The sequence below is a fragment of the Salmo salar genome, chromosome ssa19, assembly GCF_905237065.1.
Source record: "Salmo salar chromosome ssa19, Ssal_v3.1, whole genome shotgun sequence".
Classification (NCBI taxonomy): Eukaryota; Metazoa; Chordata; class Actinopteri; order Salmoniformes; family Salmonidae; genus Salmo; species Salmo salar.
The window spans coordinates 49,914,421-49,928,118 of NC_059460.1; the positions used below are offsets into that span (position 1 = coordinate 49,914,421).

Consider the following 13,698-nt stretch of genomic DNA (forward strand, 5'->3'; position numbering starts at 1 on the left):
CAGTATAATGTAATAACACACAAACAGTATTGAAATAAAGCACATTGTAGCCAAGATGCATGTTAGAAACACTGCAGAGAGAAATAGATTCTTTAGACATGTTATGGAGTGCTGCTAGTGTTACTGCATTCCGGTGTAGAATATTACACTCACACTTAACCACACCTCATATCTATAAACCCGTTGGCACTCCACAGCCTGGTTAAACACAGCAACCCAACAGCCGTAAATCATGCCCTTACTGGTCCCTGGGTGACACGTTTATCCTAATTAGTGAGGTGATGAAGTATCTCTTTAAATATATGGAATTGTGTAAACAAAGGAAGATGTCAGAAGTTGAAGAATTGAAGAAAGAAAACCGACTATGGAAGACACAAAGAAGACGGTCAAGCGTACAGGACAAGCCCTAGCTGTAAAGACAACAGGAAACTGTAGGGACTTCCGTACCTTCTGGGGACTCTATGCACACACTGCCGACCGAACGTCTCTCACTCACGGGTCTCAGTCAGAGGCACATTGCATGCTGCCCTGCAGTTTTCATCCTTACTGTGACTGCTCTGGGCGGCTGGGGCCGGAATGCTCCGGCTGCGACACGTCAGCTTCTTCAGCTCGCTGGCAAACGAGATGCCCTTCCTCTTGTCCTCACGTGCCATCTGAGGTACACACACACCAACAGTCAGAGTTATACCTGATAAGAGCGAGAATGATGATTGCTGCTCATATGAACTTGAGCCGATGCGTGGGTATCTCAAACATTGGCATAATTGTATAATTTACACAAAAGTTTGAGTTATTACATGCTTATTTTTCAAGTTCAGATTCAGCCCTTATTTATTTTTTTGAAGTCATTTCTCTACAATTAGTAGAGATATACACTAATACACACACACACACACACACACACACACACACACACACACACACACACACACACACACACACACACACACACACACACACACACACACACACACACACACACACACACACACGTGTCCATAATGGACTATGGTACACACTGGCACAGTTCATTCCTTCCCTCCTAACCTGTGTACCTGTTCTTTGAGCTTGAGGATGAACTTCCCTGCACCCCTCCAGCGGCCCTGGACCTGGTAGACACACTCCTGGTCCAGGAGGACCCTCTGGAAGGGCTTAGCTTGAGAAGACTTCTTACTGCTGGCCTCCTTCAACACCTCCTCCACCAACACATAGTCACTGGGGTTGGTGTTGCTCAGAATGCTCAGAGAGTACTTGGCTTTGCTCAGCGTCTGTAAAGGAAACCCAGGAAATATATTTTTCTTAACGACGACCATTTCCTTTCAGTCCAAAGCCATTTCATATCAGCGGTCAACAGTTCATTCATTCATACGCATCTGTAGGTTTAACTTGTTCTGAATCGCATACACCGGTTTAGTGCATAAATTGATGTCATAAAATTGCATATAAAAGCCAGTCTCCTGTGATCCCTGTTTTGAAATGTGCAGCTCCACCTCCTCTTCCTCACCTGCTGGATGATGTCCTGTGCCGTGCTGTATCGAGGGGCTCTGATGACTGTGTGAGGTTGTTCTGGGGACACGTCGTGCACCTGGACGAAGAAGGTGTCGTCCTCCCCTGCTACCACCCTCTCCACGCCCTCCTCCACTCTCTCCACCACTCTGTTCTTATAGTTCAGGTTCTGCCAACACAACATTTCATTATTCAAATTGTTTCCTTATTGAGACTTTCCCCTGTATGAAAGTAAAGTAGTGTGTCATTTAGAACATGTCCACAAGAGGGGGACCTTAGAACATGAAGAAATCCATAACAATTCTATAGAACAAAAAAAATAAACGATTTGTTTGAAAATGAATGGGCTTGACCCATTTTTCATAAACATTTCTTGTCTCTAGAGCAGTGTTGATGAAAAAAGTAGCACCTCTTCCTTGGTTTTAAGGTAGATTCTGCCCACATATCCCTCTTCAGGCTGCCAGCTGTTGACCACCCTGACGATCTCCTCCTCGGAGGCTAGGGGCCGCTGCTGAGGACACCTCTTACTGTCACTGCGCTCCTTCGCCAGAGGCACCTTCTCCTCACACAGGAAGTACTCACTGGCACCTTCTGTGGACGTCGGTAACTAAAGTCGGGAGAGGGGAAATCCGTGAGCCACTATGAACAGAATGTGGCAGGTGTGTGTGGACATGCGTCAGTCTGTGGGTGGGCTGGGACTGACCGTGTCCAGTAGCTGTCTGACGGTGGTCTGCTGCTTCACAGACACTACAGTGAAAGGCTCTGGACCTGGGACACCATGGACTGTCACCTGGTGCTGCTGGGCTGTCCTCCGCTCCTCAGAACTGAACAGCTGCCAGGGATACAGTGTTACGTACAGATAGATACGACAGAGTATTTTACACAGTCCTTACATGCACTTTAACGTTGCTAGCTAATTAGCTCATCGGATGCTGTTCGACGAGCTACAAAAAAAATCTAAGTAATCCCTAGATGTTCCTTCCCTAGTGGGGTGTGAGCGTGTGTTACCATAGCAGCAGGCAGGGCTGTGCCGGTGGGGCTCTCCTCTACTCTGCGGCTGTAGATGAATAGACTGGACACCTCCAGGGGCTCGTTGTGCTGCGTCCTCAGCTGGATGTGTCTGTAGCCTGGAACAACACACAACCAACCACAGACATTAACAACAGGGAGTAGAAGTGTGTTAACCTGGCCACATGTCATGCTATAGCTGCTAGCCAACTCAGTACATAGTGTGTTGCAACATAGCATGTTGATAAATACAGTAGCGTGTTGCTACATAGCGTGTGGACAAATAGGTTTCATGCTGTCGCTTGAGAACATTTGTCAGGAATATTTAAAGTGAAAATAGAAGTTTAAATGAATCACTTTCTTCCTCCTCTTTTCCTCTCCACCCCTCCCCCCTCCTCTTCCTCACCTGGTTTGAGGGCCTGTAGAGGCAGCGTCCTTTGAGCGGTGGTCTGGGAGCTGTTATTCTCAACCACAGCGATGCGCAGGAAGCAGGCGTCCTCAAAGTGCACGTGGAACAGGAAGTGCTCTGACCACATGGGGTTGAGCGTGTTGCGGTGGATGGGCTTGGTGCGGAAGTGGCAGCAGTCCACGGGCATGCCCAGCACGTCCACCTCCACACAGGGGCTGCCCGCGCTGTTGGCAGGGCACACGTTCTGCCCCGACACAATCTGACAGAGAGGGGGAGGACATCTTTACTTCATGTCAAAAGTGAATTTAATCATCTCAAAACACTAATACAGATACATGGCATTACATGACTTATTTACTTAGTACTTTATAATACTTCTGTCAGCCTAGTGGTTAAGCGCGTTGTGCCAGTATCCGAAAGGTCGCTGGTTTGAATCCCTGAGCTGACTAGGTGAAAAGTCTGTCGATGTGCCCTAATTGCGCCTGTTAGTCACTCTGGATGAGACATAACTAGTCTTTTACTCTTCGCTATTGCAAAAGATTTATTGGGTGGCGTCCCTGTCTGTCAACTAGACAAATCAGATATATTGTGCAAATAGCTCTAATAAACCATCAAAGCCATGCTGAAGAGCCGATGGGAGTGCTTTGGGTAAGTATGTGTTTATACCCAGGAGGGTAGTTAGTGGGAGAAACCAGTATATAGGTCATACTGAAGTGCGTTTGGCTACATTCTAGTTTTTGTTGGGTTGAGTGTCTGGGCATCCCTAGAGGGGGAGAGATTGTGTGTGTACTCCCAGAGCACTGTGTGTGTGTGTGTGTGTGTGTGTGTGTGTGTGTGTGTGTGTGTGTGTGTGTGTGTGTGTGTGTGTGTGTGTGTGTGTACACATGCGTCCATTTACAGTCCCATCCATATATCCACGTCCAGTCAATTCCTATTGGACAAACTATAATCCAAAACACAACCAAAACAAACTGAAAATTGATCTAAATACTAAACTTTTGACTACTTAATGCCCTATAAGTGAATTTGTTCAAATACTTGAGTTCTTCAAATGGGGGGACTAGATACATACGTGCTTTCATTCTTAAACATTAAGACAGAGATGTATGAAAATACACCCTAATAAAAGGTGACATTCGGTACTGTCGCCTCATATGAAACATTTGAACTCAAATCCAAAATGCTGGAGTATAAAAAAAAGTTTGCTGTCCAAAAACATATAGAAGGGTGTGTGTGTGTGTGTGTGCTCACCGTCAGAGAATAGAGTGTTGGGCTCATGCTCTCTACATCTCTCTCCAGGGGGCAGAGTTGCTGGTAGAGGGGACAGCAGCGATCCCACAGCACTGGAGGTTTCAGGACGTAACCACAATGCCCATTTGCTTCAAACAGAGCTGTGTTCAACTGCATGGGCAGGTCTAGAGAGAGAGAGAGAAGAGAGCGAGCAGAAAAGAGAGCAGAGAAGTGAGCGAGCAGAGAAGAGAGCGAGCAGAGAAGAGAGCGAGCAGAGAGAGAGAGCAGAGGTAGAGATGGAGAAAGTGAGTGAAAGAGGGGAGAGAAGGAGAGAAGGAAAAAAAATAGCAGACCTTCCACTCTAAATCCACTGTTCCACAAACATCATTTTTGTTTGGAAACGCTGAATTGGCACAGGTGAGTGGAAAAACATATCAGCTTGCAAAGCTGCGTCCAAGCTTTGTAAATTAGTGTAAAACAGACAAAGCCCATAAAATGCATCAGGCCCATCAGTATCACAACCATGTTCAGTGTACCGAGTGGACTAGGTGCTGCCAAGGTCAGAGCACCCCTTACAGAGAAATGACATGACATGCAAGCGAGCACGACCCTGCCAGTGTTTCTCCAATACATCTCCACGGGGTCATACTGTAATATACCCTGCCCACGCCATTTCCAATGAATAGGCAACTAGAGTTTCATGAAAAGTTCAATAAGTAGGGCCCTGAGTTTTTCATTACCATGTCACCTGACCAGGGAAGAACTCTAGAGCCCTAGTTATAGACTTCATGGGTTACTTCCAAATAAAGTTTCAGCCTGGTCCTGGACAAAATAAAATGACTTTCAATGAAGAATCTGCATTGAGCATAGTCTCATCCAGGTACTAACCTAGACCGACCCTCTCAGTAAACCTCCACTCCATCACCTTACCGTCAGTCTGATAATTGAGGGCCACCACTTGCATCCCGTGTAGCCAGAAGGGCAGAGGGTTGGGGTTGGCTGAGTCGATGCGCGTGGCGGCCGGGTAAGTCCTTAGCAGCTGGCAGGTGGTGTGCTGGATCAGCTTCCGGGAGAAGCGGCGGCAGAGGCGCTTGGCAGCGTTCTCGTTCACCGAGGAGATGTGATAGCACTTGGGAGTGCGGATGATGGCGCTCAGTGACGCGCTGGGGCTGAATACAGGCGACGTCTGCTCCTCCCAGCCCAGACGCATGGCCTCCACGCCACCTGGAGGTCAGTCAGATGGACAAATGTACATTTACAACCTACCTAGTCATTTAGCAGATTCCCATTCTGATACTAAATACTGATAATAATAATAATACTGATTCTGACACTAATACTGATTCCCATTCTGATACTAATACTGATTCTGATACTAATACTGATTCTGATACTAACACTGATTCCCATTCTGATACTAATACTGATTCTCATACTAATACTGATTTTGATACTAATACTGATTCTGATACTAATACTGATTCTCATACTAATACTGATTTTGATACTAATACTGATACTAATACTGATTCTGATACTAATACTGATACTGATAATAATACTAATACTGACACTAATACTGATTCTGACACCAATACTGATACTAACACTGATTCTGATAGTAATACTGATTCTGATACTAACACTGATTCTGATACTAATACTGATTCTAACACTGATTCTGATACTACCACTGATTCTGATACTAATACTGATTCTGATACTAACACTGATTCCCATTCTGATACTAATACTGATTCTCATACTAATACTGATTTTGATACTAATACTGATTCTGATACTGATACTAATACTGATTCTGATACTAATACTGATTCTGATTCCCATTCTGATACAAATACTGATTCCCATTCTAATACTAATACTGATTGTCATACTAATACCGATTCTGATACTGATACTAATACTGATTCTGATACTAACACTGATTCTGATACTAATACTGATTCCCATTCTGATACAAATACTGATTCCCATTCTGATACTAATACTGATTCTCATACTAATACTGATTCTGATACTGATACTGATTCTGATACTAACACTGATTCTGATACTAACACTGATTCTGATACTAATACTAACACTGATTCCCATTCTGATACTAATACTGATTCTGATACTAACACTGATTCTGATACTGACACTAATACTGATTCTGATACTAACACTGATTCTGATACTAATACTGATTCCCATTCTGATACTAATACTGATTCCCATTCTGATACTAACACTGATTCTGATACTAATACTGATACTAACACTGATTCTGATACTAACACTGATTCTGATACTAATACTGATTCTAATACTGATTCCCATTCTGATACTAATACTGATTCTGATACTAACACTGATTCCCATTCTGATACTAACACTGATTCTGATACTAACACTGATTCTGATACTAATACTGATTCCCATTCTGATACTAATACTGATTCTCATTCTGATACTGATTCTCATTCTGATACTGATTCTCATTCTGATACTGATTCTGATACTGATACTGATACTGATTCTGATACTAACACTGATTCTGATACTAATACTGATTCCCATTCTGATACAAATACTGATTCCCATTCTGATACTAATACTGATTCTCATACTAATACTGATTCTGATACTGATTCTGATACTAACACTGATTCTGATACTAACACTGATTCTGATACTAATACTAACACTGATTCCCATTCTGATACTAATACTGATTCTAACACTGATTCTGATACTGACACTAATACTGATTCTGATACTAACACTGATTCTGATACTAATACTGATTCCCATTCTGATACTAATACTGATTCCCATTCTGATACTAACACTGATTCTGATACTAATACTGATACTAACACTGATTCTGATACTAACACTGATTCTGATACTAATACTGATTCTAATACTGATTCCCATTCTGATACTAATACTGATTCTGATACTAACACTGATTCCCATTCTGATACTAACACTGATTCTGATACTAACACTGATTCTGATACTAACACTGATTCTGATACTAATACTGATTCCCATTCTGATACTAATACTGATTCTCATTCTGATACTGATTCTCATTCTGATACTGATTCTCATTCTGATACTGATTCTGATACTGATTCTGATACTGATACTGATTCCCATTCTGATACTAACACCGATTCTGATACTAACACCGATTCTGATACTAACACCGATTCTGATACTAACACCGATTCTGATACTAACACCGATTCTGATACTAACACCGATTCTGATACTAACACCGATTCTGATACTAACACCGATACTGATACTGATTCCCATTCTGATACTAATACTGATTCTGATACTAATACTGATTCTGATACTAGTACTGATTCTCATACTAATACTGATTCTGATACTAAGACTGATTCTCATACTAATACTGATTCTGATACTAATACTGATACTGATAATAATACTAATACTGACACTAATACTGATTCTGACACTGACACTAATACTGATACTAACACTGATTCTGATACTAATACTGATTCTGATACCAACACTGATTCTGATACTGATACTAATACTGATTCTAACACTGATTCTGATACTACCACTGATTCTGATACTAATACTGATTCTGATACTAACACCGATTCTGATACTAACACCGATTCTGATACTAACACCGATTCTGATACTAACACCGATTCTGATACTAACACCGATACTGATACTGATTCCCATTCTGATACTAATACTGATTCTGATACTAATACTGATTCTCATACTAATACTGATTCTGATACTAAGACTGATTCTCATACTAATACTGATTCTGATACTAAGACTGATTCTCATACTAATACTGATTCTGATACTAATACTGATACTGATAATAATACTAATACTGACACTAATACTGATTCTGACACTGACACTAATACTGATTCTGACACTAATACTGATACTAACACTGATTCTGATACTGATACTAATACTGATTCTAACACTGATTCTGATACTACCACTGATTCTGATACTAATACTGATACTAACACTGATTCCCATTCTGATACTAATACTGATTCTCATACTAATACTGATTTTGATACTAATACTGATTCTGATTCTGATACTAATACTGATTCTGATACTAATACTGATTCTGATACTGATACTAATACTGATTCTGATACTGATACTAATACTAATACTGATTCTGATACTAATACTGATTCTGATACTAACACTGATTCTGATACTAACACGGATTCCCATTCTGATACTAATACTGATTCTCATACTAATACTGATTCTGATACTAATACTGATTCTGATACTAATACTGATTCTGATAATGATACTAATACTGATTCTGATACTGATACTAATACTGATTCTACCACTGATTCTGATATTAATACTGATTCTAATACTGATTCTGATACTAACACTGATTCCCATTCTGATACTAATACTGATTCTCATACTAATACTGATTTTGATACTAATACTGATTCTGATACTAATACTGATTCTGATACTGATTCTGATACTAATACTGATTCTGATACTAACACTGATTCTGATACTGACACTGACACTAATACTGATTCTGATACTAACACTGATTCTGATACTGATTCCCATTCTGATACTAATACTGATTCCCATTCTGATACTGATTCTGATTCTGATACTAACACTGATTCCCATTCTGATACTAATACTGATTCTGATACTAACACTGATTCCCATTCTGATACTAATACTGATTCTGTTACTAACACTGATTCTGATACTAATACTGATTCTCATACTAATACTGATTCCCATTCTGATACTAATACTGATTCTCATACTAATTCTGATACTGATACTGATACTAATACTGATTCTGATACTGATACTAATACTGATTCTGATACTGATACTAATACTGATTCTGATACTGATACTAATACTAACACCGATTCTGATACTAACACCGATTCTGATACTAACACTGATTCTGATACTAACACTGATACTGATACTGATTCCCATTATGATACTAATACTGATTCTGATTCTAATACTGATTCCCATTCTGATACTAATACTGATTCTGATACTAATACTGATTCTGATACTGATACTGATTCTGATACTAATACGTTTATCCAGAGCAATAACTGTGAATAACAAGGACAGATCAAATATCGATTTGAACACAATTAAAAAAAGCTTTTTTCCAAGACAATGTAACACTAATATTTCATTAGGTAGGACATTTAAATAACACTAATTGTACCTTCCTTAGTGTTCGCATTGATCATGAAAGAGGCATTAGCTACACTACTATTCAAATGCTCTGCCAAGCCTCAGTGCTGAGCCAGAAAAAAACATGCGCCTAAATAAAAAAATTAAAAAATCCCATTTCAAACCTTCTACAAACCCTTTACAAATGCCACGACAGCTTCTCTCAGCATCTTTCAGTATACTTTTGATAACATCGTGCACTCATTTTTAGAGGGCCATTTTAAGTATGGAAAAGTTAACAGGCTGGTTCCCATGGGGTGTAGTCTGACTATGTGGGTGTCCTTCCCTGTCCCTTCACATCCCGTCCCCCAGCTCCAGGTCTAGGGGTCTGGGTCATGGGGAAAGGCCCCGGCCATATGTACCCTTCCCTGTCCCTTCACATCCCGTCCCCCAGCTCCAGGTCTAGGGGTCATCGGGAAAGGCCCGGCCATACGTACCCTTCCCTGGGGTCCGGCCCAGCGTCACCACCTCCCCGGGGCTGCCTCCGCTACGACCAGGAACCGTGCCAAAGATGGACTTCCTGCTCTTTCTGTCTTTTCTTCTGCCAGAGGCCGAAGGAGAGAGGGTGGAGAGGCCTGTTTCCCACACAACACAGATGGACACACACACAGAAAGACAGCCCCAGACGAGAGTGTAAGACAAGGGCACCATCTCTCCTCCTCCCCTCGCTGGTTTAATGTTGCTTGTTTGTTCTGGCTGTGTTCTGGAGAATTATGCCCCTAGCAGATGTCCACCTGATTCTAATTTACCATCAATTCATAGACCTACATTTTATTCCTTTGTGAACTTTTAATCGGTATCCCTCAAGATTGAAAAATCACCAGGCAGAATAAAAACACTCTAGGAATAAGCAAACACACAACATTTTGAACATAAACCATTTCTATGCTAGAATGAGCCATACAGTAAAGTAAAGTAAATGAAAGGAGGACTACCAGGGAACTTGACGGCCTGGCAGTAGATGACGAGGTCAGAGAGTTCCTGAGCGATCTGTCGACTCTCCTTCTTGTTCTGGGGGAGATGGAACTCTTCTCCCAGCTCCATGTCAAATACCTGGGGTAGGAGCAGAGTCAGTCACTCCATCTGGGATTACGGCGAAGAATAAAAACATTTCAGGTGCATTTGTCAAATCTGGTGTCTCCTAGTTCTCAATTAAGATCCGTTTTATCTCAATGGTCTCTCTTGGTTCAGAGACTAGAGGTCAAGGGTTAGAGGTGAAACCCACCTTCCCTTTGCTCTGGGTTACAGCATTGTCTGCTTTCTTCATCCTCTTGGGCATCTCATCAATGATGGGATGATCATCCTTGTCCCCTGAGGACTTCCCGTCAGGTTTATCATCTAGGATGTTATCTGAGAAACAGAACCATCAACTTTGAGGGAGGGAGTCAGACCAGCTTTATTTAATCAACGGACTGCTTTCAATGTGATGTTAGTCAATGGTTTCACATTGAGTCTTCCTTGTCAAACCATATGTGCTAAACTGAGAAGAATTCCATCCCATAACAGATAGCTTGCTTGCAATGCTGGGAATTGGGGAAATGCCATTCCGAGTAAAACATTGGTCCCCCACAAATACCACAATGCAATGCAGATTCTGTAAACAAAGAGCTGGGAGTTAGAGCCTCCTGTTCTTCTCTCGCCCACACACAGCAGGACACAAAACATGAATGTAAGCCATCCATCACACACATCCAAAGTGCTTTGCGGTTAAAGAGGAATTTTCACCAACATGTCAGTTATTTTACAGGAGGAATCCCACCGGTTCAGTGCAGTTACAGTACAGTGTAGCGTCGTCTGTGTCTCATACTGCTCTGGTTACATGTAGTAGTGGCTGGTGAGAGCGTCGCTTATCCCCAGAGCTCCTAACAGTAAAGTTTTTTAACCCCCACGGCTCCCCGTTGGACAGAGGCGCGCAGGGGCCTGAGAAAACAGATGTCTTTGTTTTCTCTCTCTGATGAGCCACTGCCACCAGCGAGGTCAGGACGTACATATCAAAACACAGCAGTGCGGATGGGGGGTGGCGTATTTACACTATACTGGCCCTGTGTGTACTGACAACACGGAGCCAAACAGATCATTAGACATGACCCCCCCCCCCGAGCGACATGATCGTCCCATCTGCAGCATATTACTACAACAAAACCCCAAACACAATATAACAGTACCAGACTTCTAACCCACCCAGTACCCACACTTGGTACATTAAAAGCCTCAAATTCACTCCAGATAGCAGGCCGGCGACAGAGACATGCAAAGCGTACAGCACCCAGACCAAGCTCACTGCACAGACAGAGTGTTACAGTAGGCGCCATGCAGTAGTGCTGGTACTGTGAAGGCAGGGCGGCTGGTTATGTTGTTCAGTTTACCTTCAAGGCTATACGAGGCAGTGGAAGCTGTAAGAACGTCAGCTAAAGCACAGAGGAACAGTCAGGGACAGAGGGACAGGGGAGGAGAGAGTACAGGAATAACACAAACCCATCTCCAAGTAGAGCTACTGTAACTCATGTTAAAAAGAGAGAATCAAGGAAGATGTTAAAAAGAAGAGTCTAGATACAAGATCTCACTCCTACATCACTGGTCCATGTGTGTGCAGTGTACATCACTGGTCCATGTGTGTGCAGTGTACATTACTGGTCCGTATGTACAGTGTACATTACTGGTCCATGTATGTGCTGTGTACATTGTTACTGAGGGTTTATATACAGTCAAAGCAAGTATCTGTCTCACCATCAGACAGGGATTCATAGTCATCGTCGTACTCGTCTTCCTCCTCTTCATCATCATCATTGTGGTTACCAGGTGAGCTGCCAGCCGGTGCCCCGTTGCTGGCCTGGGCCTGGATGTGGGCCAGCTGGTGAGCCTGAGGGAACAGAGCACGGTATGATTGGTGGAAAGTCCTGTAGCCATTTGCCCCCATGTCAACAAACAAACTACCTAAGACAAACCTGACGTCATCCTGCGAGGGACGCGTGTGTAATAATGCACGTGTTCACACTGTATAAGGTCTCACCTTCTGTTTGACAATGTCGACGGGAGCCTGGTGTGCTTTCAGCTTCTTGTTCTTGAGGAGGATCTTTCCCTTCAGTTGCAGCGGGGAGGGCAACAGAGGGTCATCAGAGAAATCGCTCTCAAACAGGAATTTGGTCACCAGCTTGTCTCCGAACACAGTCTTCAAAACACAAACAAACAGGAATCCTCACAGACATGCTACAATCAAAGGCTTTTTTATCAAAGTACTTGGAGCAATCTCCAAAGGAAGGAATGCAGTAACAAGGTTCTTCGAGACAGGACACATGACATGTCAGCTAGAATCCGTACAGATCAGGTCCATTGGAGCCAGGAGGAGGTACCTTGAAGATTTCAGCCATTTTGCGTTGCTGGGGTAGAGAGCAGTGGTTCTCAATGGACAGGATGACCGGCATGTCTGAGTTGACGAAAGCAGTGCGATTGACCGCCTCCACCACATCCTAGAAGACCAAGGGTTACAATACATGAGGCATAACATCCATGACACTAGTCCCATTTATTCTAGAACACAACCCGTAGAGATTCCAGAAGTATTAATCTAGCTACAATAGAGGCCGGCCATTATTGTACTGTATCTAGGCCAAACAGTGACATAAGGTCAAAGTGGTAGTGTGCCAGGGTCGTGCCAGGGTTACAGACTAACCTTGAAGGGGATCTTGGTGGTGAGGGTGTGCCCATGGTAGATAATGGGTGATCCGTCATCTCCATCCCAACAGTCCAGCTCCACACTCCTGCAGCCCTGCAGCAGCACCTAGACAACACAAACCACGCAGGCCTTTCTTTTACACCTGCTACATTAAGTAAAATGATCAGATGCTTAGAAATCCCCTACAAAATATAGAAGAAAATATATACGCTTGCGTCAATCATCACCTGGCTGTAGAGCTCTACAGAAGACTCTCCTTTGAGCTGGTGTCCAGTGAGGTACGTGTTGTGAGAGGACTCTATGTAGTAGTAAGACATGGGATACTGGAGCTCCTCCGTGTTCACCTGAGACTCCTCGTTCTTAGACGCAAAGTTGTGCTTGTCCATTAAAAACCTGGGGAGGATTAGAGGTAAAGGTCACTAACTAAACTGGTGACGAATGTCATCTCAGAATTCCTATGACGGCATTTCTTGAGTTGGTCATTCTTGGGAAATGAATTTACCTGGCAAAACCTTCGAAGGACATCCAACCCATCTGACGCATGCTTATGCAAGGTTCAAATTTC

General features: G+C 42.7%; 1 protein-coding gene across 9 annotated transcripts in view; it reads right to left on the reverse strand.

Annotated features, from left to right (window-relative positions):
- The window catches only part of LOC106578971 (1-phosphatidylinositol 4,5-bisphosphate phosphodiesterase epsilon-1), a 79,058-nt gene that overhangs the window by 2,819 nt on the left and 62,541 nt on the right, over nucleotides 1–13,698 (reverse strand). For 5 of the 9 annotated variants that reach the window (XM_014158312.2, XM_014158311.2, XM_014158310.2 and 2 more), the window contains 19 exons: nucleotides 13,636–13,697; nucleotides 13,361–13,526; nucleotides 13,131–13,238; nucleotides 12,811–12,927; nucleotides 12,471–12,629; nucleotides 12,188–12,320; nucleotides 11,827–11,868; nucleotides 10,686–10,810; nucleotides 10,396–10,513; nucleotides 9,898–10,035; nucleotides 5,084–5,377; nucleotides 4,175–4,338; nucleotides 2,921–3,182; nucleotides 2,515–2,633; nucleotides 2,210–2,338; nucleotides 1,916–2,113; nucleotides 1,505–1,675; nucleotides 1,056–1,268; nucleotides 548–653 (listed from right to left, as the gene is read on the reverse strand). In XM_014158312.2, coding sequence (XP_014013787.2) covers nucleotides 548–653; nucleotides 1,056–1,268; nucleotides 1,505–1,675; nucleotides 1,916–2,113; nucleotides 2,210–2,338; nucleotides 2,515–2,633; nucleotides 2,921–3,182; nucleotides 4,175–4,338; nucleotides 5,084–5,377; nucleotides 9,898–10,035; nucleotides 10,396–10,513; nucleotides 10,686–10,810; nucleotides 11,827–11,868; nucleotides 12,188–12,320; nucleotides 12,471–12,629; nucleotides 12,811–12,927; nucleotides 13,131–13,238; nucleotides 13,361–13,526; nucleotides 13,636–13,697 — 2,824 coding nt within the window. Of the gene's footprint in view, nucleotides 1–447; nucleotides 654–1,055; nucleotides 1,269–1,504; nucleotides 1,676–1,915; nucleotides 2,114–2,209; nucleotides 2,339–2,514; nucleotides 2,634–2,920; nucleotides 3,183–4,174; nucleotides 4,339–5,083; nucleotides 5,378–9,897; nucleotides 10,036–10,395; nucleotides 10,514–10,685; nucleotides 10,811–11,826; nucleotides 11,869–12,187; nucleotides 12,321–12,470; nucleotides 12,630–12,810; nucleotides 12,928–13,130; nucleotides 13,239–13,360; nucleotides 13,527–13,635; nucleotide 13,698 lie in introns of all 9 variants that reach the window. The other 4 variants (XM_014158314.2, XM_014158316.2, XM_014158315.2 and 1 more) reach the window with 3 other exon arrangements.